This window comes from Caloenas nicobarica, chromosome 35, assembly GCF_036013445.1.
Source record: "Caloenas nicobarica isolate bCalNic1 chromosome 35, bCalNic1.hap1, whole genome shotgun sequence".
Taxonomy (NCBI): Eukaryota; Metazoa; Chordata; class Aves; order Columbiformes; family Columbidae; genus Caloenas; species Caloenas nicobarica.
The window spans coordinates 1,027,738-1,054,527 of NC_088279.1; the positions used below are offsets into that span (position 1 = coordinate 1,027,738).

Genomic DNA, 26,790 nt, shown 5'->3' on the forward strand with positions numbered 1-26,790 from the left:
CCCAGGAGTCCAGGCGGGGACCCAGGGGTCTGGGTGGGGACCCAGGAGCTCGTGAGGGGACCCAGGAGTCCGGGGGGGACCCAGGAGCTCGTGAGGGACCCAGGAGTCCGGGGGGGACCCAGGAGTTCGGGAGGGAACCCAGGCGTTCGGGGGGGGACCCAGGAGTTCGGGAGAGACCCAGGAGTTCGGGAGGGAACCCAGGAGTTCGGGAGGGAACCCAGGAGTTCGGGAGGGAACCCAGGCGTCCGGGTGGGACCCAGGAGTTCAGGAGGGACCCAGGAGTTCAGGAGGGACCCAGGAGTTCGGGAGGGACCCAGGAGTTCGGGAGGGAACCCAGGCGTCCGGGCGGGACCCAGGAGTTCGGGAGGGACCCAGGAGTCCAGGCGGGGACCCAGGGGTCTGGGTGGGGACCCAGGAGCTCGTGAGGGGACCCAGGAGTCCGGGAGGGACCCAGGAGTTCGGGCGGGGACCCAGGGGTCTGGGTGGGGACCCAAGAGTTCAGGAGGGACCCAGGAGTTCGGGAGGGAACCCAGGCGTCCGGGCAGGGACCCAGGGGTCTGGGTGGGGACCCAAGAGTTCAGGAGGGACCCAGGTGTCCGGGAGGGACCCAGGTGTCCGGGAGGGAACCCAGGCGTCCGGGCGGGGACCCAGGCTTCCGGGAGGGAACCCAGGCGTCCGGGCGGGGACCCAGGCATCCAGGTGGGGACCCAGGAGTTCGGGAGGGAACCCAGGAGTTCGGGAGGGAACCCAGGCGTCCGGGAGGGAACCCAGGCATCCGGGTGGGGACCCAGGCATCCAGGCGGGGACCCAGGGGTCTGGGTGGGGACCCAAGAGTTCAGGAGGGACCCAGGAGTTCGGTCGGGACCCAGGCGTCCGGGAGGGACCCAGGCGTCCGGGCGGGGACCCAGGCGTCCAGGTGGGGACCCAGGAGTTCAGGAGGGACCCAGGAGTTCAGTCGGGACCCAGGCGTCCGGGCGGGGACCCAGGGGTCTGGGTGGGGACCCAAGAGTTCAGGAGGGACCCAGGAGTTCGGTCGGGACCCAGGCGTCCGGGAGGGACCCAGGCGTCCGGGAGGGACCCAGGAGTTTGGTCGGGACCCAGGCGTCCGGGCGGGGACCCAGGCGTCCGGGCGCCGCCCGTCGCGCAGGGACTGGTGCCTGTCGCGGCAGCTGCGCTGGGGTCACCGCGTCCCCGCGTTCCGGGCGGCGCCGCCGGGGGGTCCCGTCCCGGCCGAGGGGCCGTGGCTGGTGGGAGCCAGCGAGGCCGCCGCCCGAGCGGCCGCCGCCCGCGCCCTGCGCTGCCCCCCGCACGCTGTGCAGCTGCACCAGGGTGAGCGACCCCGCACCCCAAAACCCCGCACCCCAAAACCCCAAAACCCCGCACCCCAAAACCCCAAAACCCCCAAACCCCAAAACCCCCAAACCCCAAAACCCCGCACCCCAAAACCCCGCACCCCGAAACCCCCGCACCCCAAAACCCCGCACCCCAAAACCCCGCACCCCAAAACCCCCGCACCCCAAAACCCCCAAACCCCAAAACCCCGCACCCCAAAACCCCAAAACCGCCAGACCCCAAAACCCTGCACCCCAAAACCCCCAAACCCCAAAACCCTGAACCCCAAAACCCTGAAACCCAAAACCCCCAAACCCCAAAACCGCCAGACCCCAAAACCCCGCACCCCAAAACCCCAAAACCGCCAGACCCCAAAACCCCGCACCCCAAAACCCCCAAAACCCCCAAAACCCTGAACCCCAAAACCCTGAAACCCAAAACCCCCAGACCCCAAAACCGCCAGACCCCAAAACCGCCAGACCCTAAAACCCCGAACCCCAAAACCCCACACCCCAAAACCGCCAGACCCCAAAACCCCGAACCCCAAAACCCCCAAACCCCAAAACCCTGCACCCCAAAACCCTGAACTCCAAAAACGCCAGACCCCAAGACCCCCGCACCCCAAAACCCCGCACCCCAAAACCCCCAGAACCCCAAAACCCCAGACCCCAAAACTCCCGAACCCCCAAAACCCCGCACCCCAAACCCGCGCACCCCAAAACCCTGCACCCCAAAACCCCCAAAACCCTGAACCCCAAAACCCCCAAACCCCAAAACCCTGAACCCCAAAAACCCCAAACCCCAAAACCGCCAGACCCCAAAACCCTGCACCCCAAAACCCCCAAACCCCAAAACCCCGCACCCCAAAACCCCAAAACCCCCTGACCCCAAAACCCCACACCCCAAAACCCCCGCACCCCACAACCCCGCACCCCAAAACCCTGAACCCCAAAACCCCGCACCCCCAAAACCCCGCACCCCAAAACCCCCGCACCCCAAAACCCTGAATCCCAAAATCACGCACCCCAAAACCCCCAAACCCCAAAACCGCCGCACCTCAAAACCCCGAACCCCAAAACCGCCAGACCCCAAAACCGCCAGACCCCAAAACCCCCAGACCCCCAAAACCCCCAGACCCCAAAACCCAAAACCCCCAGACCCCAAAACCCCACACCCCAAAACCCCCAAACCCCAAAACCCCCGCACCTCAAAACCCTGAACCCCAAAACCCCGCACCCCAAAACCCCCAAACCCCAAAACCCCACACCCCAAAACCTCCCAGACCCCCAAAACCCCCAAACCCCAAAACCCCGCACCCCAAAACCCCAAAACCCTGCACCCCAAAACCCCCAGACCCCCAAAACCCCCAGACCCCAAAGCCCCGCACCCCAAAACCCCCAAACCCCAAAACCCCACACCCCAAAACCCCCAAAACCCTGCACCCCAAAACCCCGCACCCCCAAAACCCCCAAACCCCAAACGCCCCGCACCCCAAAACCCCCGGACCCCAAAACTGACCCCCAACCCCCCCAGACCCATATTTTATCCCCCCCATATTTTACCCCCTAATATTTTGTTCCCCCCCCATATTTTGTCCCCCCCTATTTTGTCCCCCCCCGTATTTGTTCCCCTGATCTTTTGTTCCCCCATCTTTTGTTCCCCCCATATTTTGTCCCCCCATATTTTGTCCCCCCATATTTGTTCCCCCATATTTGTCCCTCCCCTATTTCCTCCCCCCCATCTTTGTTCCCCCGATCTTTTGTTCCCCCGATCTTTTGTTCCCCCCCACACTTTGGGGTCCCCTCCCTTCCCCCCCCCCCCACCTCATCCCCCCCATATTCCCTCCCCCCCCCCATATTTTGCCCCCCATATTCTCCCGCCCCGCAGACCCCGACGTGCTGGACACCTGGTTCTCCTCGGCCCTTTTCCCCTTCGCCGCCCTGGGTTGGCCCCACCAGGTGACGTTGGGGACATCGGGGGGACCCCCCGCAACCGGGGGACCCCGCTTTGACCCCCCCCCCCCCCCCGCCCCCCAGGGTCCCGATTTCGGGCGGTTTTACCCCAATAATTTGCTGGTGACCGGGAGCGACCTCCTGTTCTTCTGGGTGTCGCGCATGGTGATGCTGGGGCTGCAGCTCACGGGACAGCTGCCCTTCACGAAGGTGACAATGACACCCCCAGGGGCCCCAAAGGTCCCCAAGGGGCCCCCCGGGTCCCCCCAAGTGTCCCCCGGGTCCCCCAAGTGTCCCCAAGTGTCCCCAATGTCCCTTCATCCCCGTCTCTTGGGGTTCGCGTTGGTTCCTTGTTGCCCCCAGGATGTCCCCAAATGTCCCTTTGTGTGTCCCCAAATGTCCCTTCATGTGTCCCCAAGGGTCCCCCCAAGTCCCCCATGTCCCCCCCGGGTCTCCCCAAGTGTCCCCCGGGTCCCCCAAGTGTCCCCAAGTGTCCCCAACGTCCCTTCATCCCCGTCTCTTGGGGTTCGCACTGGTTCTTTGTCGCCCCCGGGATGTCCACAAATGTCCCTTCGTGTGTCCCCAAATGTCCCTTTCTGTGTCCCCAAGGGTCCCCTGTGTCCCCCCAAGTGTTGCCAAGTGTCCCCCGGGTCCCCCAAGTGTCCCCAAGTGTCCCCAACGTCCCTTCATCCCCATCTCTTGGGGTTCTCGCTCGTTCTTTGTTGCCCCCGGGATGTCCCCAAATGTCCCTTCGTGTGTCCCCAAATGTCCCTTTGTGTGTCCCCAAGGGTCCCCTGTGTCCCCCCAAGTGTTGCCAAGTGTCCCCTGGGTCCCCCAAGTGTCCCCAAGTGTCCCCAAGGTCCCTTCATCCCCATCTCTTGGGGTTCGCGCTGGTTCTTTGTCGCCCCTGGGATGTCCCCAAATGTCCCTTTGTCCCCAAATGTCCCTTCATGTGTCCCCAAGGGTCCCCCCAAGTCCCCCATGTCCCCCCCAAGTGTCCCCAAGTGTCCCCCGGGTCCCCAAAGTGTCCCCAAGTGTCCCCAACATCCCTTCATCCCCACCTCTTGGGGTTCGCATTGGTTCCTTGTTGCCCCCAGAATGTCCCCAAATGTCCCTTTGTGTGTCCCCAAGGGTCCCCACCAGTCTCCTGTGCCCCGCCCCGTGTCCCTCATATCCCCAGTATCCCCAATGTCCCCACTGTCCCCATTGTCCCCCCAGTGTCCCCAACCTCCCCAGTGTCCCCAGTGTCCCCATTGTCCCCACTGTCCCCCTCTCCCCCCAGTGTCCCCAACCCCTCCAGTGTCCCCCTGTCCTCCCCATTGTCCCCACTGTCCCCCTGTCCCCCCAGTGCCCCCACTGTCCCCAATGTCCCCTTGTCCCCTGCATTGTCCCCACTGTCCCCATTGCCTCCAATGTCCCCTTGTGCCCCACTGTCCCCCCTGTCCCCAGTGTCCCCCTGTCCCAAATGTCCCCACTGTCCCCCACATTGTCCCCATTGTCCCCACTGTCCCCGATGTCCCCTTGTCCCCCCTGTCCCCCTGTCCCCAGTGTCCCCATTGTCCCCCCGTCCCCAGGTCCTCCTGCACTCCCTGGTCCGCGACGCCCACGGCCGCAAGATGAGCAAATCCCTGGGGAACGTCATCGACCCCCGCGACGTCATCGCCGGGGCCACCCCCCAGGTACGGGGACACGGCGGGGACACGGGGACACCCCCAGGTACGGGGACACCCCCAGGTACAGGGACCCCAGGGGGACATGGGGACACAGGGACATGGGGACACCCCCAGGCACGGGGACCCGGGGGGACATGGGGACACCCCCAGGTACGGGGACATCCCCAGGTACGGGGCCACCCCCCAGGTACGGGGACACGGGGGGGACATGGGGACACCCCCAGGTATGGGGACACCCCCAGGTACGGGGACCCCAGGGGGACATGGGGACATGGGGACACCCCCAGGTACGGGGACCCCAGGGGGACATGGGGACATGGGGACACCCCCAGGTACGGGGGGACGTGGGGACATGGGGACACCCCCAGGTACGGGGACCCTGGGGGGACATGGGGACACCCCCAGGTATGGAGACCCGGGGGGGACATGGGGACACCCCCAGGTACTGGGTACCCGGGGGGACATGGGGACATGGGGACACCCCCAGGTACGGGGACCCGGGGGGGACACGGGGACATGGGGACACCCCCAGGTACGGGGACCCGGGGGGGACATGGGGACATGGGGACACCCCCAGGCACGGGGACCCCGGGGGGGACACGAGGACGTGGGGACATGGCGACATGGGGACACCCCCAGGCACGGGGACCCCGGGGGGGACACGGGGCCCCCCCGGCCCCTCTATTTACCGCAGGGTCTCCGGTTCCGGGGCAGGAGCTGCGGGAGCGGCTGAGCCGGCGCGGCCTCGACCCCCGCGAGCTGGCGCTGGCCACCGAGGGACAGGTGCCCGTTGTCCCCAACGTCACCCCCCGGCCCCAAAAATTGCAATTTGGGGGGGGGAGGGGGTAAAAATGGGGATTTTGGGGGCTAAAAATGGGTGGGTTTTGTCCCCCCCGCAGCGGCGACAGTTCCCCCACGGGATCCCCGAGTGCGGCGCCGACGCGCTGAGGATGGCGCTGTGCGCACATAACGTGCACGGTAATGTCCCCAAGTGTCCCCAAGTGTCCCTAAGTGTCCCTCATGCCACCCCCCGTGTCCCTGTCCATGGTCCTGTGCGCACATAACGTGCACGGTAATGTCCCCAAGTGTCCCCAAGTGTCCCTCATGCCACCCGCCGTGTCCCTATATATGGGCCTGTGCACATAACATACATGGTAATGTCCCCAAGTGTCCCCAAGCGTCCCTCATGCCATCGCCCGTGTCCCTGTCCATGGTCCTGTGTGCACATAATGTCCACCGTAGTGTCCCCAAGTGTCCCCCACACCACCCCCTGTGTCCCTGTCCATGGTCCTGTGTGCACATAATGTCCACGGTAATGTCCCCAAGTGTCCCCAAGTGTCCCCCTACACCACCCCCTGTGTCCCTGTCCATGGTCCTGTGCGCACATAACGTGCACGGTAATGTCCCCAAGTGTCCCCAAGTGTCCCTAAGTGTCCCTCATGCCACCCCCCGTGTCCCTGTGCATGGTCCTGTGCGCACATAACGTGCACGGTAATGTCCCCAAGTGTCCCCAAGTGTCCCTCATGCCACCCCCCGTGTCCCTATATATGGGCCTGTGCACATAACATACATGGTAATGTCCCCAAGTGTCCCCAAGCGTCCCTCATGCCACCCCCCGTGTCCCTGTGCATGGTCCTGTGCGCACATGATGGCCATGGTAATGTCCCCAAGTGTCCCTAAGTGTCCCTCATGCCACCCCCTGTGTCCCTGTGCATGGTCCTGTGCGCACATAACGTGCACGGTAATGTCCCCAAGTGTCCCCAAGTGTCCCTCATGCCACCCCCTGTGTCCCTGTCCATGGTCCTGTGTGCACTTGATGGCCATGGTAATGTCCCCAAGTGTCCCCCACACCACCCCCTGTGTCCCTGTCCATGGTTCTGTGCGCACTTGATGTCCACGGTAATGTCCCTAAGTGTCCCCAAGTGTCCCCAAGTGTCCCTGACACCACCCGTGACTGTAACCGTGTCCCCAATCCCCCCCATGTCCCCAACACGTCCCCGGTGTCCCCAACCCTGTCCCCAAATGTGTCCCCAACCACCCCCTGTGTCCCCAACCACCCCCCAAGTCCCCAATTGTCCCCCAAGTCCCCAATTGTCCCCCATGTCCCCAATTGCCCCGCATCTCCCCACCGTGTCCCTCGTGTCCCCAACCTTCCTTGGTGTCCCCAATACATCCCCTGTGTCCCCAACGTGTCCCCCATGTCCCCAATTGTCCCCCCATGTCCCCAGCACATCTCCCGTGCCCCCAAACGTGTCCCCGATGTGTCCCCTGTGTCCCCAATGTGTCCCCAAACATGTCCCTCCTGTCCCCAACGTGTCCCCGTGTCCCCACTGTGTCCCCATGTCCCCATGTCCCCAACGTGTCCCCATGTCCCCACTGTGTCCCCATGTCCCCAACGTGTCCCCATGTCCCCAACATGTCCCCAGGTCCCCATGTCCCCAACGTGTCCCCATGTCCCCAATGTGTCCCCGTGTCCCCAATGTCCCCCCATGTCCCTCATGCCCCCCATGTCCCCAACGTCCCCCCATGTCCCCAATGTCCCCTGTATCCCCAATGTCGCCAACGTCCCCCCATGTCCCCAACGTGTCCCCATGTCCCCATGTCCCCAACGTGTCCCCATGTCCCCAACGTGTCCCCATGTCCCCACTGTGTCCCCATGTCCCCAACGTGTCCCCAGGTCCCCATGTCCCCAACGTGTCCCCATGTCCCCAACGTGTCCCTATGTCCCCATGTCCCCAACATGTCCCCAGGTCCCCATGTCCCCATGTCCCCACTGTGTCCCCGTGTCCCCAACGTGTCCCCATGTCCCCCCAGCTCGTCCCCAAGCGCCCCCCGCGTCCCCGCAGGTGCCGCCGTCCGTCTGTCCGTCCCGGCCGTGCTGTCCCAGCGCCGCTTCTGCAACAAGGTGTGGAACGCCCTGCGCCTCGTGCTGGGGACCCTGCGCCCCGGGGAGCCCCCCCGGGACCCCCTGCAGGTGCGCCACGCTGGGGACGTGGGGACAAGCTGGGGACATGGGGACACGGGGGGACATGGGGGGACATGGGGACATGGGGGGACGTTGGGGACATGGGGACACGGGGGGACATGGGAGTCATTGGGGACATGGGGACAGACTGGGGACATGGGGGGACATGGGGACACGGGGGACATGGGGACACATTGGGGACATGGGGACATGGAGGGACATGGGAGTCATTGGGGACATGGGGACAGACTGGGGACATGGGGGGACATGGGGACATGGGGACACGGGGGACATGGGGACACATTGGGGACATGGGGACATGGAGGGACATGGGGGTCATTGGGGACATGGGGGGACGTTGGGGACATGGGGACACAGGGGGACATGGGGACACACTGGGGATGTGGGGACACATTGGGGACATGGGGAGACATTGGGGACACAGGGGACACAGTGGGGACATGGGGACACATTGGGGACATCGGGACATGGGGGGACATTGGGGACACAGGGGACACAGTGGGGACATGGGGACACATTGGGGACATGGGGGGACATTGGGGACATTGGGGACACAGGGGACATGGGGACATGGGGACACACGGGGGACATGGGGGGACATTGGGGACACAGGGGACATTGGGGACATGGGGACACATTGGGGACATGGGGGGACGTTGGGGACATGGGGACAGTGGGGGGACGTTGGGGGCATGGGGATACATTGGGGACATGGGGACATGGGGGGACGTTGGGGACATGGAGACACGGGGGGACATGGGGGTCATTGGGGACATTGGGGACATGGGGACAGTGGGGGGACATGGGGACATGGGGACACGGGGGGACGTTGGGGACATGGGGACACGGGGGGACATGGGGGTCATTGGGGACATGGGGACACACTGGGGACATGGGGGGACATGGGGACACAGGGGGACATGGGGACACACTGGGGATGTGGGGACACATTGGGGACATCGGGACATGGGGGGACATTGGGGACACATTGGGGACACGGGGGGACATGGGGACATGGGGGGACGTTGGGGACATTGGGGACACAGGGGACATGGGGACACACTGGGGACACGGGGGGACATGGGGACATAGGACGCTGGGGACATGGGGAGACATTGGGGACATGGGGACACACTGGGGACGTGGGGACACAATGGGGACATGGGGGGACATGGGGACACATTGGGGATGTGGGGACACATTGGGGACATGGGGACACAGGTGGGCATGGGGACATGGGGGGACATGGGGACATGGGGGGACGTTGGGGACACGGGGACACATTGGGGACATGGGGACATGGGGGGACATGGGGGACGTTGGGGACATGGGGGACACAGGGGACATTGGGGACATGGGGACACATTGAGGACATGGGGACATGGGGGCACATTGGGGCCATGGGGACATTGGGGACATTGGGGACATGGGGACATGGGGACACAGGTGGACATGGGGACATGGGGGGACATGGGGGACGTTGGGGACATGGGGGACACAGGGGACATTGGGGACATGGGGGCACATTGGGGCCATGGGGACATTGGGGACATTGGGGACATGGGGACATGGGGACACATTGAGGACATGGGGGGACATGGGGACACATTGGGGCCATGGGGATAGTGGGGACATAGGGGGACATGGGGACACATTGGGGCCATGGGGACATTGGGGACATGGGGACATGGGGGGACATGGGGACACGGGGACACATTGGGGACATGGGGACACATTGGGGACATGGGGCCACATTTGGGGACACGGGAGATGTGTGGGGGACACGCACCCCCCCTGGTGTCCCCAACACCCCCAGAATGTCCCCAACACACCCCCCACCGTGTCCCCAAGACCCCCCAGCAGGTACCCGGGAATCCCCTTCGCTTCAGTTGATTTTCTTTTCTTTGATTTGATTTGATTTGATTTTCTGGTTTTTCATGTTATTTCATTTTCTTTGGGCTGGAGCTGCGGGGCCGGCGTCCCGTTGGCTGCCGCCCCCTCCGCCTCCCCCGTCTTTAGTTTCGTTTGCTTTGGTTTATTTTGGTTTGGTTTATTCTATTTTGGTTTGCTTTATCTCATTTCGTTTCATTTTATTTTATAGTCTTTTTTTTTTTATTTGTTTTATTTATTTGGTTTTTATTTTACTTTATATTTTAGAGTTCACTTTGTATTTTATTTTATTTTTAAGTTTTATTTGTTTTTTTATTTTATTTTGTACTTTATTTTATTTTTTATTTTCTATTTCATTTTGTATTCCATGTTATATTTCATTTTTTATTTTATTTTGGTTTATTTTATTTTATTTTATTAATTTTATTTTATTTCATTTCATTTCATTTTTTTAATTTCATTTCATTTCATTTTATTTCATTTCATTTTTTTTATTTCATTTCATTTTATTTTATTTCATTTCATTTTTTTCATTTCATTTCATTTCATTTCATTTCATTTTATTTCATTTCATTTTATTTCATTTCGTTTCGTTTCATTTCATTTCGTTTCGTTTCATTTCATTTTATTTCATTTTATTTTATTTTATTTCATTTCATTTCGTTTCATTTCATTTCATTTTATTTCATTCCATTTCATTTTATTTCATTTCATTTTATTTCATTCCATTTCATTTTATTTCATTTCATTTTATTTTACTGATTTTTAAGGTGCAGGGCCGTATGTCCCGCTGGGTCTCATCCCGTCTCCCCGTATCTATTTTATTTTATTTTAATTTTATTTTATTTTACTTTTATTTATCAGGTCGATGTTGATAATCCCATGTCCCGCTGGCTCCCGTCCCGTCTCCCCGTATCTATTTTATTTTATTTTTATTTTATTTTATCATCTATCAGGTCCATGTCGATGATCCCACGTCCCGCTGGGTCGTGTCCCATCTCCCGTATTTATTTTATTTCATATATTTTATTTAATTTATCAGATCCATGTCGATGATCCCATGTCCCGCTGGCTCCCATCCCATTTCCCATATCTATTTTATTTTTATTTTATTTAATTTCCCAGCTCCGCGTCGAGGATCCCACGTCCCGCTGGGTCCCGTCCCGTCTCCCGTATCTATTTTATTTTATTTTATTTAATTTCCCAGGTCAATGTCGATGATCCCACGTCCCGCTGGGTCGCGTCCCATCTCCCGTATTTATTTTATTTCATATATTTTATTTAATTTATCAGATCCATGTCGATGATCCCATGTCCCGCTGGCTCCCGTCCCATCTCCCATATCTATTTTATTTTTATTTTATTTGATTTCCCAGGTCAATGTCAAGGATCCGCTGTCCCACTGGGTCCTGTCCCGTCTCCCCGTATCTATTTTATTTTATTTTATTTTTTTTTTATTTTATTTTATTTAATTTCCCAGGTCAATGTCGATGATCCCACGTCCCCTGGGTCGTGTCCCATCTCCCGTATCTATTTTATTTTTATTTTATTTGATTTCCCAGGTCAATGTCGAGGATCCCACGTCCCGCTGGGTCCCGTCCCGTCTCCCGTATCTATTTTATTTTATTTTTATTTTATTTTATTTTATTTAATTTCCCAGGTCAATGTCAAGGATCCCATGTCCCGCTGGCTCCCGTCCCGTCTCCCGTATCTATTTTATTTTAATTTTATTTGATTTCCCAGCTCCATGTCGAGGATCCCATGTCCCGCTGGGTCCTGTCCCGCTTGGCCCATTCGGCTCTGGAGGCGTCGCGGGCGCTGGCGGCGCTGGAGCTGCAGGGGGCGCTGTTGGCCGTTCAGACCTTCTGGCTGCGAAGCTTCTGCGACGTCTACCTGGTGCGTCCGTCCGTCCGTCCGTGGGGCGCGGGGGGTCGGTCCGTCTGTCCGGCCCAAGCTCTGGTGGCTCCTTGACCATTGAACCCAACCCATGGTTGAGCATGTCCGTCCGTCTGTCCTGCCCAACCTCTGGTGGCTCCTTGACCATTGAACCCAACCTGTGGTTGAGTGTGTCCATCTGTCTGTCCGGCCCAACCTCTGGTGGCTCCTTGACCACTGAACCCAACCCATGGTTGAGTGTGTCCGTCTGTCCTGCCCAACCTCTGGTGGCTCCTTGACCATTGAACTCAACCCATGTCGAGTGTGTCCGTCCGTCTGTCCTGCCCAACCTCTGGTGGCTCCTTGACCATTGAACCCAACCCGTGGTTGAGTGTGTCCATCTGTCCTCCCCAACCTCTGGTGGCTCCTTGACCATTGAACCCAACCTGTGGTTGAGTGTGTCCGTCCGTCTGTCCAGCCCAAGCTCTGGTGGCTCCTTGACCATTGAACCCAACCCATGGTTGAGTGTGTCTGTCTGTCTGTCCCGCTCAACATCCGGTGGCTCCTTGACCATTGAACTCAACCCATGTTGAGTGTGTCCATCCGTCTGTCCCGCTCAACATCCGGTGGCTCCTTGACCATTGAACTCAACCCATGTTGAGTGTGTCCATCCGTCTGTCCCGCTCAACATCCGGTGGCTCCTTGACCATTGAACCCAACCCGTGGTTGAGTGTGTCCATCTGTCTGTCCAGCCCAACCTCTGGTGGCTCCTTGACCATTGAACCCAACCCATGGTTGAGTGTGTCCGTCCGTCTGTCCTGCCCAACCTCTGGTGGCTCCTTGACCATTGAACCCAACCCATGGTTGAGTGTGTCCGTCTGTCCTGCCCAACCTCTGGTGGCTCCTTGACCATTGAACCCAACCCATGGTTGAGTGTGTCCGTCTGTCCTGCCCAACCTCTGGTGGCTCCTTGACCATTGAACCCAACCCGTGGTTGAGTGTGTCCGTCCGTCTGTCCCCTCCCAACCTCTGGTGGCTCCTTGACCATTGAACCCAACCCATGGTTGAGTGTGTCTGTCTGTCTGTCCCGCTCAACATCCGGTGGCTCCTTGACCATTGAACTCAACCCATGTTGAGTGTGTCCATCCGTCTGTCCCGCTCAACATCCGGTGGCTCCTTGACCATTGAACCCAACCCGTGGTTGAGTGTGTCCGTCTGTCCTGCCCAACCTCTGGTGGCTCCTTGACAATTGAATCCAACTCATGGTTGAGTGCATCCATCTGTCCGCCCGACCCCGTGTCCGTCTGTCCGCCCGTCCCCGACCCCGCGTCCGTCTGTCCGCCCGTCCCCGACCCCGCGTCCGTCCGCCCGCAGGAGGTGTCCAAGCCCCGTCTGCACGCGGCGGACACGCGGGCGACGCTGGCGACGTGCGCGGACCTGGGGCTGCGGCTCCTGGGCCCCTTCGCCCCCTTCCTGGCCGAGGAGCTTTGGCAGCGCCTGCCCCGCCCCCCCGGGGCCCCGCCCACCCTGGGCCACGCCCCCTTCCCCGACCACGCCCAGCTGGTGAGTCACGCGGCGCCCCCTGCGGGACGGGAGGGCGCGGGGTGGGGGGGGGGTCCCGGGGGGTTTTGTGTCCCCTTGACCCCTCCCATGTCCCCTTGACCCCCAATGTCCCCTCCTGGGGGGGGTCTCATGTCTCCTTGACCCCCCCCCCCCATGTCCCCCTGATCCCTTCTGGGGGGATTTTGTGTCCTCTTGACCCCCCCGTGTCACCTCTTGGGGGGGGTCTCATGTCCCCTTGACCCCCCCATGTCCCTTCCTGGGGGGTTTTGTGTCCCCTTGACCCCCCCTCCATGTCCCCCTGACCCCCGCTTCATGTCCCCATGTCCCCTCCTGGGGGGGTCTCATGTCCCCTTGACCCCCCCATGTCCCTTCCTGGGGGGTTTTGTGTTCCCTTGACCTCCCCCCATGTCCCCCTGACCCCCCCTTCATGTCCCCATGTCCCCTCCTGGGGGGGTCTCATGTCCCCCTGACCCCTTCAGGGGGGGGTTTGTGTCCCCATGACACCCCCCATGTCCCCTTGACCCCCCGCGTTGTGTCCCCATGTCCCCTCCCGGGGGGGGCTCTTGTGTCCCCCCCATGTCTCCGTGTCCCCTCCCGGGTGGCTTTTGTCCCCTTCTGCCCCCACCATGTGTCCCCCCATGTCCCCAGCTGGGGGGCTCTTGTGTCCCCCTGACCCCCCCATGTCCCCTTTACCCCCCCATCATGTCCCCCCCATGTCACTTCCTGGCGGTTTTACGTCCCCTTGACCCCCCCCATGTCCCCCTGACCCCCCCGCCCTGTGTCCCCCCCCATGTCCCCTCCTGGAGGGGAGTCTCATGTCCCCCTGTCCCTCTCCCATGTCCCTGTGTCCCCCCCCACCTTGACCCCCATGTCCCCCCCCAGGCCCATTGGCGCAACCCGCAGCTGGAGGCCGAGGTGGCGGCCATGCTGGAGGTGGCGCGGGCGGCGCGGGGCCTGCGCGACGTCTTCCGCCTGGGCGGGGCCCGGCCCCCCGGTAGGTTGGGGGGCAAGATGGCCGACGGGGTGGGGTGGGGAATCGGTGTCCCAGCATGCCCTGGGGTGGCCAAGATGGCCGCCAATGACCAATCCCATCCCGCCCCGGGGCGACCAATATGGCCGCCAATGACACATCCCGTCATGCCCTGGGGCGGCCAATATGGCCGCCAATGACCAATCCCATCCCGGCCCGGGGTGACCACAATATGGCCGCCAATGACCAATCCCATCATACCCTGGGGCAACCAATATGGCTGCCAATGACCAATCCCATCATTCCCTGGGGCAACCAATATGGCCGCCAATGACCAATCCCATCATACCCTGGGGCAGCCAACATGGCCGCCAATGACCAATCCCATCATACCCCGGGGCGACCAATATGGCCGCCAATGACCAATCCCATCATTCCCTGGGGCAACCAATATGGCCGCCAATGAACAATCCCATCATACCCTGGGGAGGCCAATATGGCCGCCAATGACCAATCCCATCATACCCTGGGGCGACCAATATGGCCGCCAATGACCAATCCCATCATTCCCTGGGGCAACCAATATGGCCGCCAATGACCAATCCCATCCTGCCCCGGATGACCAATATGGCCACCAATGACCAATCCCATCATTCTCTGGGGCAACCAATATGGCTGCCAATGACCAATCCCATCATTCTCTGGGGCAACCAATATGGCTGCCAATGACCAATCCCATCATGCCCTGGGGCAGCCAATATGGCCGCCAATGACCAATCCCAGCATACCCTGGGGCGACCAATATGGCCGCCAGTGACCAATCCCATCATGCCTTGGGGTGGCCAACATGGCCGCCAATGGCCAATCCCACCATGCCTTGGGGTGGCCAAGATGGCCGCCGCCCCGTTCCCAGCATGCCCCAGCGCCAAGATGGCAGCCCACGCGGGGGCGGCCATGTTGGCGGGTGGGCGTGTCCCCGGCACGCTGCCCTCCCCGCAGTGGCCGTGCGCTGCGCCGCCCCGGCGCGTGATTGGCTGCCTGCGCTGGGCCCCGCCCTGCAGGTGCTGGCGGGGGCGGGGCCGCTGCAGCTCCTCCCCCCGGGGGCGGGGCCTCCGCCGGGGCCCGGCTGGGTGGGGGCGCCGGCCGGGAGCCAGAGCCACGTGTTCCTGCGGCTGCAGGTCAGCGCGGGCCCCGGGGGACGGGCAATGGGGGACTGGGGGGACTGGGGGGATTGGGGGGACAGGGGGGATTGGGGACACTGGGGGGACTGGGGGAATTGGGGGGAACTGGGGACTGGGGGACACTGGGGGGATTGGGGGGATTGGGGGGACTGGGGGGGAATGGGTAATGGGGGACGCTGGGGGGATTGGGGGACACTGGGGGGACTGGGGGGATTGGGGGGACTGGGGGAATGGGGACACTGGGGGGACTGGGGGAATTGGGGATACTGGGGGGAGCTGGGGGACACTGGGGGGATTGGGGGACACGGGATTGGGGGACATTGAGGGGACTGGGGGACACTGGGGGGAACTGGGGATTGGGGGACACTGGGGGGACTGGGGGACACTGGGGGATTGGGGGACACTGGGGGGAACTGGGGACACTGGGGGGATTGGGGATTGGGGGGACTGGGGGAATGGGGGGGCTGGGGGGACTGGGGGGATTGGGGACACTGGGGGGGCTGGGGGGACTGGGGGAATTGGGGACACTGGGGGGACTGGGGGACACTGGGGGAATGGGGACACTGGGGGGACAGGGGGAATTGGGGACACTGGGGGGATTGGGGGAATTGGGGGATTTGGGACACTGGGGGGACTGGGGATTGGGGGGACTGGGGGGACTGGGGGGATTGGGGACACTGAGGGGACTGGGGGCACTGGGGGAATTGGGGGGATTGGGGGGACTGGGGGGGAATGGATAATGGGGGACACTGGGGGGATTGGGGGACACTGGAGGGACTGGGGGGATTGGGGGAATGGGGGGGACTGGGGGAATTGGGGGGAACTGGGGGACACTGGGGGGATTGGGGGGGAATGGGTAATGGGGGACGCTGGGGGGACTGGGGGACACTGGAGGGATTGGGGGGATGGGGGGGAATTGGGGGGGACTGGGGGAATTGGGGACACTGCGGGGACTGGGGACACTGTGGGGACTGGGGGAATTGGGGGGAACTGGGGATTGGGGGACATTGGGGGGACTGGGGGACACTGCGGGGACTGGGGATTGGGGGACACTGGGGGGAACTGGGGACGGGGACACTGTGGGAACTGGGGACACTGGGGGGACTGGGGGAATTGGGGGGGACTGGGGGGATTGGGGGACTGGGGGAATTGGGGACACTGGGGGAATGGGGGACACTGGGGGAATTGGGGTAACTGGGGGAACTGGGGATTGGGGGACACTGGGGGGAACTGGGGACTGGGGGACACTGGGGGGATTGGGGGACACTGGGGGGAACTGGGGGAATTGGGGACACTGGGGGAATGGGGGACACTGGGGGGACTGGGTGACACTGGGGGAATTGGGGTAACTGGGGGAACTGGGGATTGGGGGACACTGGGGGAATTGGGGACACTGGGGGAACTGGGGACACTGGGGTAATGGGGGATACTGGGGGAATTGGGGACACTGGGGGGATTGGAGGAATGGGGGACACTGCGGGGACTGGGGGACACTGGGGGGACTGGGGACACTGGGGGGATGGGGACACTGGGGGTATTGGGGGACACCGGGAGGACTGGGGGACACTGGGGAGAACTGGGGATTGGGGGATAGAGGGGGGCACTGGGGGGATTGGGGGAACTGGGGGAACTGGGGATTGGGGGACACTGGGGGGACTGGGGAAAACTGGGGGAATTGGGGACATTGGAGTGAACTGGGGACTGGGGACACTGTGGGGACTGGGGACACTGGGAGATTGGGGGACACTGGGGGGACTGGGGGACACTGGGGGGAACTGGGGATTGGGGGATAGAGGGGGGCACTGGGGGGATTGGGGGAACTGGGAGATTGGGGTGAACTGGGGACACTGGGGGGACTGGGGACACTGCGGGACACTGGGGATTGGGGGATAGTGGGGAACTGGGGACACTGGGGGAACTGGGAGGTTGGGGGACACTGGGGGAATTGGGGGATAGTGGGGAATTGGGAACACTGGGGGGAACTGGGAATTGGGGGGGACTGGGGGGACTGGGGGATTGCGGGACAATGGGGATTGGGGGAACTGGGGGAACTGGGGGGAACTGGGGATTGGGGGACAGGGGGGGACTGGGGGAATTGGGGACACTGGGGTGAACTGGGGACTGGGGGACACTGTGGGGACTGGGGACACTGGGGGTTGGGGGATACTGGGGGGAACTGGGAAAAACTGGAGAATTGGGGGACCCAGGGGATTGGGGTGAACTGGGGGGATTGGGGTGAACTGGGGGGACTGGGGGACATTGGGGGGAACTGGGGGGATTGGGGACACTGGGAGGATTGGGGGACACTGGGGGGATTGGGGTGAACTGGGGACTGGGGGACACTGGGGGGACTGGGGACACTGGGGGACACTGGGGATTGGGGGATAGAGGGGGATTGGGGGATACTGGGGGGAACTGGGAAAAACTGGGGAATTGGGGGACCCAGGGGATTGGGGGAATTGGGGGACAGTGGGGGGATTGGGGGGAACTGGGGGGACTGGGGGACATTGGGGGGAACTGGGGGGATTGGGGACACTGGGGAGACTGGGGGATTGGGGGACACTGGGGGGAACTGGGGGGATTGGGGGACACTGGAGGGAACTGGGGGGATTGGGGGACACTGGGGGGAATTGGGGGAATGGGGGACACTGGGGGAATTGGGGGACACTGGGGGGACTGGGGGACACTGCGGGGACTGGGGAAAACTGGGGGAATTGGGGACACTGGGGGAATTCGGGGAACTGGGGGACACTGGGGAAAACTGGGGGAATTGGGGACACTGGGGAAATCGGGGGAACTGGGGGAATTGGGGGACACTGGGGGGATTGGGGGACATTGTGGGAAACTGGGGGGATTGGGGACACTGGGGGGAACTGGGAGATTGGGGGACACTGGGGATTGGGGGGACTGGGGGGATTGGGGGGGACTGGGGCAATTGGGGACACTGGGGGGATTGGGGGGAACTGGGGGATTGGGGTAACTGGGGGAACTGGGGATTGGGGGAATTGGGGACACTGGGGGGACTGGGGGAATTGGGGGAACTGGGGGACACTGGGGAAAACTGGGGGAATTGGGGGACACTGGGGATTGGGGGGATTGGGGGAATTGGGGACACTGGGGGAACTGGGGGACACTGGGGGAACTGGGGGAATTGGGGGACACTGGGGATTGGGGGGATTGGGGGAATTGGGGACACTGGGGGAACTGGGGGACACTGGGGGGATTGGGGGGAACTGGGGGGATTGGGGGACCCTGGGGTGACCCCAGAGCATTGGGGGACCCCCCGTTTTGTCCCCCCAGGGCTTATTGGACCCATCGGCCGCTCGGGCCCAACTCCAAACGCGCGTCCTCGGCCTCCAGCGGCGCCTGCGCGGCATCCAGGGGACCCAGGCGTCCGGGGGGACCCAGGCGTCCGGGGAGGGGACCCAGGTGTCCGGGAATGGGACCCAGGCGTCCGGGGAGGCCCCCGCCCCCTCCGCCAAGCACCAGCAGGTACGGCATCTTCGTTAAGCTAATGATCATCGTTCTAGATGGTAGGCGTTAGCCTAATTAAGCAGGGGGGAAGTTAATTAGCGTCCCAGCCCGCCCTTCGTTAGCGCTGCCCTCGTTAACGAGGGTTTTTGTGTCCCCCCCCCGCCCAGGTCGCCGTTCTCCGCGCAGAACTCGCCCGATTGGCCCAAGCGCTGCGGGCGCTGGATGGGGACCCAGGCGTCCGGGAGGACCCAGGTGTCCAGGAAGGGGACCCAGGCGTCCGGGGGGACCCCGCCCCCCAATAAACCCACCCCCCCCCCGCCAAGAAACTGCCAACGACTCGTCAGCCTCGTGATTGTTAATTAGAGATGGGGCAGGAGATGTATGGGTGGGGATGGGGGGTGGGAGGGGACCCAGGCGTCCGGGAGGGACCCAGGCGTCCGGGGGGGGACCCAGGCGTCCGGGAGGGACCCAGGCATCCGGGGGGGACCCAGGAGTTCGGGGGGGACCCAGGCATCCGAGAGGGACCCAGGCATCCGGGGGGGACCCAGGAGTTCGGGAGGGACCCAGGAGTGCGGGGGGACCCAGGAGTTCGGGAGGGACCCAGGAGTTCGGGAGGGACCCAGGAGTGCGGGGGGGACCCAGGAGTCCGGGAGGGACCCAGGAGTTCGGGAGGGACCCAGGCATCCGGGGGAGGACCCAGATGTTCAGGGAGGGACCCAGGAGTTCAGGGGGGGACCGAGGAGTTCGGGGGGGACCCAGGAGTTTGGGAGGGACCCAGGAGTTCGGGAGGGACCCAGGCGTCCGGGAGGGACCCAGGAGTTCGGGAGGGACCCAGGAGTTCAGGAGGGGACCCAGTAGTTCGGGAGGGACCCAGGAGTTCGGGAGGGACCCAGGCATCTGGGGGAGGACCCAGATGTTCAGGGAGGGACCCAGGAGTTCAGGGGGGGACCCAGGCGTCCGGGAGGGACCCAGGCGTCCGGGCTCCACCCCCTGGTGCTGGTGGGACCCGGGAGCTGCCGCCACCCCCCGAAGAAGCGGCAGCGGGAGGTGACACCGGCGCCGTCACCGCGATGTGACCGGCACCGGCATTGGCACCGGCACCGGCATTGGCACCGGCACCGCCGGGACCCCCCCGGGATCGCAGGGTCTGCTCGCCGGGATCGTCACCTCCTGCCACCCCGGGTACGTGTCACCCCCCGGTCACCGCGTGTCACCCGTGTCCCCACATCCCTCCCGGGCCCCCCACAATGTCCCCTGTGTCCCCTCCTTGGCCCCTGTGTCCCTCCTGGGGTCCCTTATGTCCCCCCCCATGTCCCCTCTGTGTCCCCTCCTTGTCCCCCCATGTCCCTTGTGTCCCCTCCATGTCCCCTACAATGTCCCCTCCTTGTCCCTTTTGTGTCCCCACATCTCTCCTGGTGTCCCCTCCATGTCCCCCCATGTCCCCTTTGTCCCTCCTGGGGTCCCCTTGTGTCCCCCATAATGTCCCCCACAATGTCCCCTCCTTGTGCCCCAATGTCCCTTGTGTCCCCCCATGTCCCTTGTGTCCCCCCCATGTCCCTTGTGTCCCCTCCATGTCCCCCACAATGTCCCCTCCTTGTCCCCCAGTGTCCCTCTGTGTCCCCTCCCATGTCCCTTGTGTCCCCCATAATGTCCCCCACAATGTCCCCTCCTTGTGCCCCAGTGTCCCTCTGTGTCCCCCCCATGTCCCCTCTGTGTCCCCTCCCATGTCCCTTGTGTCCCCCACAATGTCCCTTCCATGTCCCCTCCATGTCCCCCCATGCCCCCTTTGTCCCTCCTGGGGTCCCCTTGTGTCCCCCATAATGTCCCCCACAATGTCCCCTCCTTGTCCCCCAATGTCCCTTGTGTCCCCCCCATGTCCCTTGTGTCCCCACCACGTCCCCCACCATGTCCCCTCTGTGTCCCCACCATGTCCCCTCTGTGTCCCCTCCCATGTCCCTTGTGTCCCCCCCATGTCCCTTGTGTCCCCTCCATGTCCCCCACAATGTCCCCTCCTTGTCCCCCAATGTCCCTTGTGTCCCCCACAATGTCCCTTGTGTCCTCCCATGTCCCCTCTGTGTCCCCTCCTTGTCCCCCCATGTCCCCTCTGTGTCCCCGCCATGTCCCCCACAATGTCCCCTCCTTGTCCCTCCATGTCCCCTCTGTGTCCCCTCCTTGTCCCTCGATGTCCCCTATGTGTCCCCCCCAGTGTCCCTTGTGTCCCCTCCCATGTCCCCTCCTTGTCCCCCAGTGTCCCCTCTGTGTCCCCTCCATGTCCCCCTCCATGTCCCCTCCTCGTCCCCCCATGTCCCTTGTGTCCCTTCCGCGTCCCTCCCGGTGTCACCCCCATGTCCCCCACAATGTCCCCTCCTCGTCCCTTTCGTGTCCCCCCGTCCGTCCCGGTGTCACCCCCGTGATGTCCCCTCTGTCCCCCCAGGTCCCATGGCCGAGCGGCGTCCCCACCCCGGGGAGGTGACAACCGCCCCCCCCGATGTCACCGTCACCCCCTGGGCTGGTGGCGTCACCATCACGGTCACCGCGGCCGACGAGGACAGTGGGGACAATGGGGACAGTGGGGACAACAGGGACAATGGGGACAGTGGGGACAATGGGGACAATGGGGACAGTGGGGACAACAGGGACAGTGGGGACCTTGGGGACAATGGGGACAGTGGGGACCTTGGGGACATCAGGGACATCTCGGTCACAAGTGACACTGGCTACGGGGACAAGGACATTGGGGACAGGGACACTGGGGACAAGGAGGTCCCAGCTCTAAAGGGCATTGGGGACAAGGACATTGGGGACAGGGATGTTGGGGACAGGGATGTCCCATTTTATGGGGACAAGGACTTTGGGGACAGAGATGTCACCACCCCTGGGGACAAAGACGTTGGGGACACAGATGTCGCGGCCCTAAGGGACGTTGGGGACAAGGACATTGGGGACAAGGACTTTGGGGACAAAGACGTTGGGGACAGGAATGTCCCATCCTATGGGGACAAGGGTTTTGGGGACAGAGATGTCCCAACTCTAAGGGACATTTGGGACAGGGACATTGGGGACAGGGAGGTCCCAGCTCTAAAGGACGTTGGGGACAAGGACATTGGGGACAGGGATGTTGGGGACAGGGATGTCCCAACTCTAAGGGACATTGGGGACAAGGACATTGGGGACAGGGATGTCCCATCCTATGGGGACAAGACCTTTGGGGACAGACGTGTCATGGTCCTAAGGGACATTGGGGACAAGGACTTTGGGGACAGGGACGTTGACGACACGGATGTCACAGGTGTGAGGGACATTGGGGACAAGGACATTTGGGACAAGGACTTTGGGGACAGGGATGTCCCAGCTCTAAGGGACGTTGGGGACAAGGACACTGGGGACAGGAATGTCCCATCTTACAGGGACAAGGACTTTGGGGACAGAGATGTCACCACCCCTGGGGACAAAGACGTTGGGGACACAGATGTCGTGGCCCTAAGGGACATCATTGGGGACAAGGACGTTGGGGACAAGGACTTTGGGGACAAAGACGTTGGGGACAAGGACGTTGGGGACAGGAATGTCCCATCTTATGGGGACAAGGACAATGAGGACAAGGACGTTTGGGACACGGATGTCACAGGGGTGAGGGACATTGGGGACAGGGATGTCACCAGCCCTGGGGACAAGGATGTTGGGGACAGGGATGTCCCATTTTATGGGGACAAGAACTCTGGGGACAGAGATGTCGCGGTCCTAAGGGACATTGGGGACAATGATGTTGGGGACAAGAATGACCCATCTCTTGGGGACAAGGACATTGGGGACAGAGATGTCACGGTCCTAAGGGACATTGGGGACAAGGATGTTGGGGACAAAGACGTTGGGGACAGGAATGACCCATCTCTTGGGGACAAGGACATTGGGGACAAGGTTGTCCCAGCTCTAAGGGACATTGGGGACAAAGGCGTTGGGGACAGGGACATCACCACCTCTGGGGACATTGGGGACAGAGATGTCACCACGCTGAGGGACGGGGACATTGGGGACAAGGAGGTCATGGCTCTTGGGGACGTTGGGGACATTGGGGACGTTGGTGTCACTGGTGTCATCACCATCACGGTGACGGCCCCTCCCGGCGAGGACGATGACGTCGCCGCTGCTGACGTCACTGCCGACGTCACCGCCGCCGCGGTCACCCCCGGCGACGTCACCGGTGCCGTCACCCCCGCGAGCGACGTCACTTCCTGCCCTCTCGGGGGCGACGTCGTCGCGTTCGCCGCCCCCGCTGGGGACGTCACTTCCTCCTCCGCTCCTGCCGGCGACGTCGTCGGCACGCGCGGATCCGCCGCTGCCGACGACGTCGTTCCCGAGGGTGACGTCAGAGGTGGCGGCACGCGGGGCCCCGCCCACGGCGCCGGCGCCGATGACGTCACTTCCTCCCCGGCTGGAGCCGCCGCCCCCGCCCGTGACGTCACCCCCGAGGGCGATGACGTCACCGGTGACATCACTGATGACATCACTGCCGACCTGCCTACGGAGGGCGGGAAAGGAGGGGTTGGCCCAGGTGAGGGGGCGGGGCCTGGGCTGGGGGGGCGGAGCCTGGAGCTGGGGGGTGGAGCCTGAACAAGGGGGCGGGGTCGGGGTCTGTGGGCGGGGCCTCAAACCAGGGGGTGGAGCCTGAACAAGGGGGCGGGGTGTAGGATCTGGGGGTGGGGTCTGGAACCAGGGGGGCGGGGCCTGGATGGGGGGCGGGGTCTGGGATCTGTGGGCGGGGCCTAAAAACAGGGGGCGGGGTCTGGAACCGGGGTGGGGGGCGGAGCCTGAAACTGTGGGCGGGGCCTGGAGCGAGAGGGGGTGGAGCCAGGGCCTGGGGGTGGGGTCTGGAGCCAGGGGGTGGAGCCACGAGTCGGTGGGCAGGGCCGGCGTGTGACCACGCCCCCTCTCCCGTAGCCCCGCCCCTGACCCCGCCCCCCGGCTGCCCCCCGGTTCTGTCGGCTCTCGGCTGCCTCCTGCTGGCCGGGCTGCTGCTGGCGGGGCTGGCGGCGGTGAGAGGGGGCCCGGACGCCTGGGTCCCGTGGGGGGCGTGGGGGGTCACGGGGGGGCCCGGACGCCTGGGTCCCGTGGGGGGTCATGGGGGGTCACGGGGGGGCCTGGACGCCTGGGTCCCGTGGGGGGCGTGGGGGGTCACAGGGGGGCCCGGACGCCTGGGTCCCTTGGGGGTTGTGGGGGGTCACAGGGGGGCCCGGACGCCTGGGTCCCATGGGGGTCGTGGGGGGTCACAGGGGGGCCCGGACGCCTGGGTCCCCTGGATGGTCATGGGGGTCTCGGACGCCTGGGTCCCTTGTGGGGTCACAGGGGGTCATGGGGGGTCCCGGACGCCTGGGTCCCTTGTGGGGTCATGGGGGGTCCCGGACACCTGGGTCCCTTGGGGGGTCATGGGAGGTCCCGGACGCCTGGGTCCCTTGTGGGGTCATCGGGGGTCCCGGACGCCTGGGTCCCTTGGGGGGTCATGGGGGGTCCCGGACACCTGGGTCCCTTGGGGGTGTCACGGGGGGTCAGAGGGGGGGTCAGCTCGGGGCACCTGGACGCCTGGGTCCCTTGGGGGGTCATGGGGGTCCCGGACGCCTGGGTCCCTTGGGGGGTCATGGGAGGTCCCGGACGCCTGGGTCCCTTTTCAGGTCATGGGGGTCCCGGACGCCTGGGTCCCTTTTTGGGTCATGGGGGTCCCGGACGCCTGGGTCCCTTGGTGGGGGACACGGGGCGGGGGGTCAGCTCAGGTCACCCGGACGCCTGGGTCCCCCCTGAGCGCCCCTCGCCCCCCCAGGCCGTCCACTACATCCGGGTTTTCCTGATCCAGCAGGGGGCAGCGTCCTTCCCATGAGCCTCTGCGGGGGGGGGAGGGGGCGTTGGGGACACGGGGGTGACAATAAAACACCCCCCCTGGTCACCCGGACGCCTGGGTCCCTTGGCAGCGGGGGAGGGGCCGTCACGGGCCTGCGGCCGCGGGCGGGTCCAGGCTTGTCCCCAACAAAGGGGCCCTTGTCACCAAGGGGCCACCGTGGGGACATCAGGATGTTGGGGACATGAGGGGGGTTGGGGACATTTGGGGACATCAGGACATTGGGGACATGGGGGAGTTTGGGGACATTTGGGGACATTGGGGACATCAGGACATTGGGGACATGGGGGAGTTTGGGGACATTTGGGGACATCCGGACATGGGGGAGGTTGGGGACATTTGGGGACATCAGGACATTGGGGACATGGGGGAGTTTGGGGACATTTGGGGACATCAGGACATTGGGGACATGGGGGAGTTTGGGGACATTTGGGGACATCCGGACATGGGGGAGGTTGGGGACATTTGGGGACATTGGGGACATCGGGACATGGGGGAGTTTGGGGTCATTTGGGGACATTGGGGAGGTTGGGGACATTTGGGGACATCAGGACATTGGGGACAACGAAAAGGGTTTGGGGACACCAAGAGCATTGGGGGACATGGGGACACTGGGGGACATTTGGGACACCAGGGAGCGTTTGGGGACACGGGGACCTGCCCGTTGTCACCCGGGGACACCGTGTCCCTTGTCCCCTCCCAGGGGACGTCCCCAGGGACTATAAATGGGGCCAGGGAGGGGACAGCGGGGACGGCGCCATGGGGGTGACGGGGACACGCGTGCTGGCCTTGGGGACACTGCTGCTGCTGGGGGGTGAGGGGACACGGGGACAATGAGGGGACACGGGGGGACATGGGGACATGGGGGGACATTGGGGATATGGGGACATGGGGGGGACATTTGGGACGTGGGGACATGGAGGGACATGGGGACATGGGGGGGACATTGGGGACATGGCGGGGACATTTGGGACATGGGGACATGGAGGGACATGGGGACATGGAGGGACGTGGGGACATGGGGGGACATTGGGGATATGGGGACATGGGGACATGGGGGGGACATTTGGGACATGGGGACATTGGGGGACATGGGGGGGACATTGGGGATATGGGGACATTGGGGGACACAGGGACACGGGGGGACATTTGGGACGTGGGGACATTGGGGGACATGGGGACATGGGGGGGACATTTGGGACATGGGGACATTGGGGGACATGGGGGGGACATTGGGGATATGGGGACATGGGGGGACACAGGGACATGGGGGGGACATTTGGGACGTGGGGACATTGGGGGACATGGGGACATGGCAGGGACATTGGGGATATGGGGACATGGGAGATATGGGGACATGGGGACATGACTCAGGGTCACTGGGGGGCTTTAGGACCCTGGGGGTTATTTGGGGTCACTGGGGGGGCTTTAGGACCCTGGGGGTTATTTGGGGTCACTGTGGGGGTCTCTAGGATCCTGGGGGTGATTTGGGGTCCCTGGGGGGGCTTTAGGACCCTGGGGGTCACTGGGGGGGGCTCTAGGACCCTGGGGGTCGCTAGAGGTCACTGGGGGGACTCTAGGACCCTGGGGGTTATTTGGGGTCACTGGGGGGGCTCTAGGACCCTGGGGGTTATTTGGGGTCACTGGGGGGCTTTAGGACCCTGGGGGTTATTTGGGGTCACTGGGGGGGCTTTAGGACCCTGGGGGTCACTGGGGGGGGCTCTAGGACCCTGGGGGTCGCTAGAGGTCACTGGGGGGACTCTAGGACCCTGGGGGTTATTTGGGGTCACTGGGGGGGCTCTAGGACCCTGGGGGTTATTTGGGGTCCCTGGGGGGGCTTTAGGACCCTGGGGGTCAGTGGGGGGGGCTCTAGGACCCTGGGGGTCGCTAGAGGTCACTGGGGGGACTCTAGGACCCTGGGGGTTATTTGGGGTCACTGGGGGGGCTCTAGGACCCTGGGGGTTATTTGGGGTCACTGGGGGGGCTTTAGGACCCTGGGGGTCACTG

General features: G+C 63.1%; 3 protein-coding genes across 3 annotated transcripts in view; 2 read left to right on the forward strand and 1 right to left on the reverse strand.

Moving 5' to 3' along the window:
• The window catches only part of VARS2 (valyl-tRNA synthetase 2, mitochondrial), a 39,843-nt gene extending 20,622 nt beyond the window's left edge, over nt 1-19,221 (forward strand). Inside the window, 13 exon segments of the mRNA XM_065654853.1 lie at nt 1,148-1,329; nt 3,220-3,290; nt 3,369-3,494; nt 4,859-4,963; nt 5,672-5,740; nt 5,857-5,935; nt 7,804-7,931; nt 11,577-11,729; nt 13,083-13,271; nt 14,154-14,265; nt 15,241-15,419; nt 18,723-18,914; nt 19,064-19,221. Coding sequence (XP_065510925.1) covers nt 1,148-1,329; nt 3,220-3,290; nt 3,369-3,494; nt 4,859-4,963; nt 5,672-5,740; nt 5,857-5,935; nt 7,804-7,931; nt 11,577-11,729; nt 13,083-13,271; nt 14,154-14,265; nt 15,241-15,419; nt 18,723-18,914; nt 19,064-19,198 — 1,720 coding nt within the window. The 3' untranslated portion in view covers nt 19,199-19,221.
• LOC136000759 (uncharacterized) lies at nt 15,439-18,258 on the reverse strand (the record flags this gene model as incomplete). Its single annotated transcript, XM_065654714.1, has 2 exons — nt 18,240-18,258; nt 15,439-16,625 (listed from the first exon to the last, which is right to left on the reverse strand). Coding segments are annotated over exons 1-2 (1,206 nt in total), but the record flags the coding sequence as incomplete, so codon positions are not given.
• Nucleotides 19,222-21,518: 2,297 nt separating the features above from the next.
• LOC136000776 (putative surface-exposed virulence protein BigA) lies at nt 21,519-24,765 on the forward strand (the record flags this gene model as incomplete). The annotated part of the gene is made up of 3 exons (XM_065654733.1): nt 21,519-23,448; nt 23,835-23,929; nt 24,709-24,765. Coding segments are annotated over 3 exons (2,082 nt in total), but the record flags the coding sequence as incomplete, so codon positions are not given.
• Between the last annotated feature and the right edge of the window lie 2,025 nt (nt 24,766-26,790).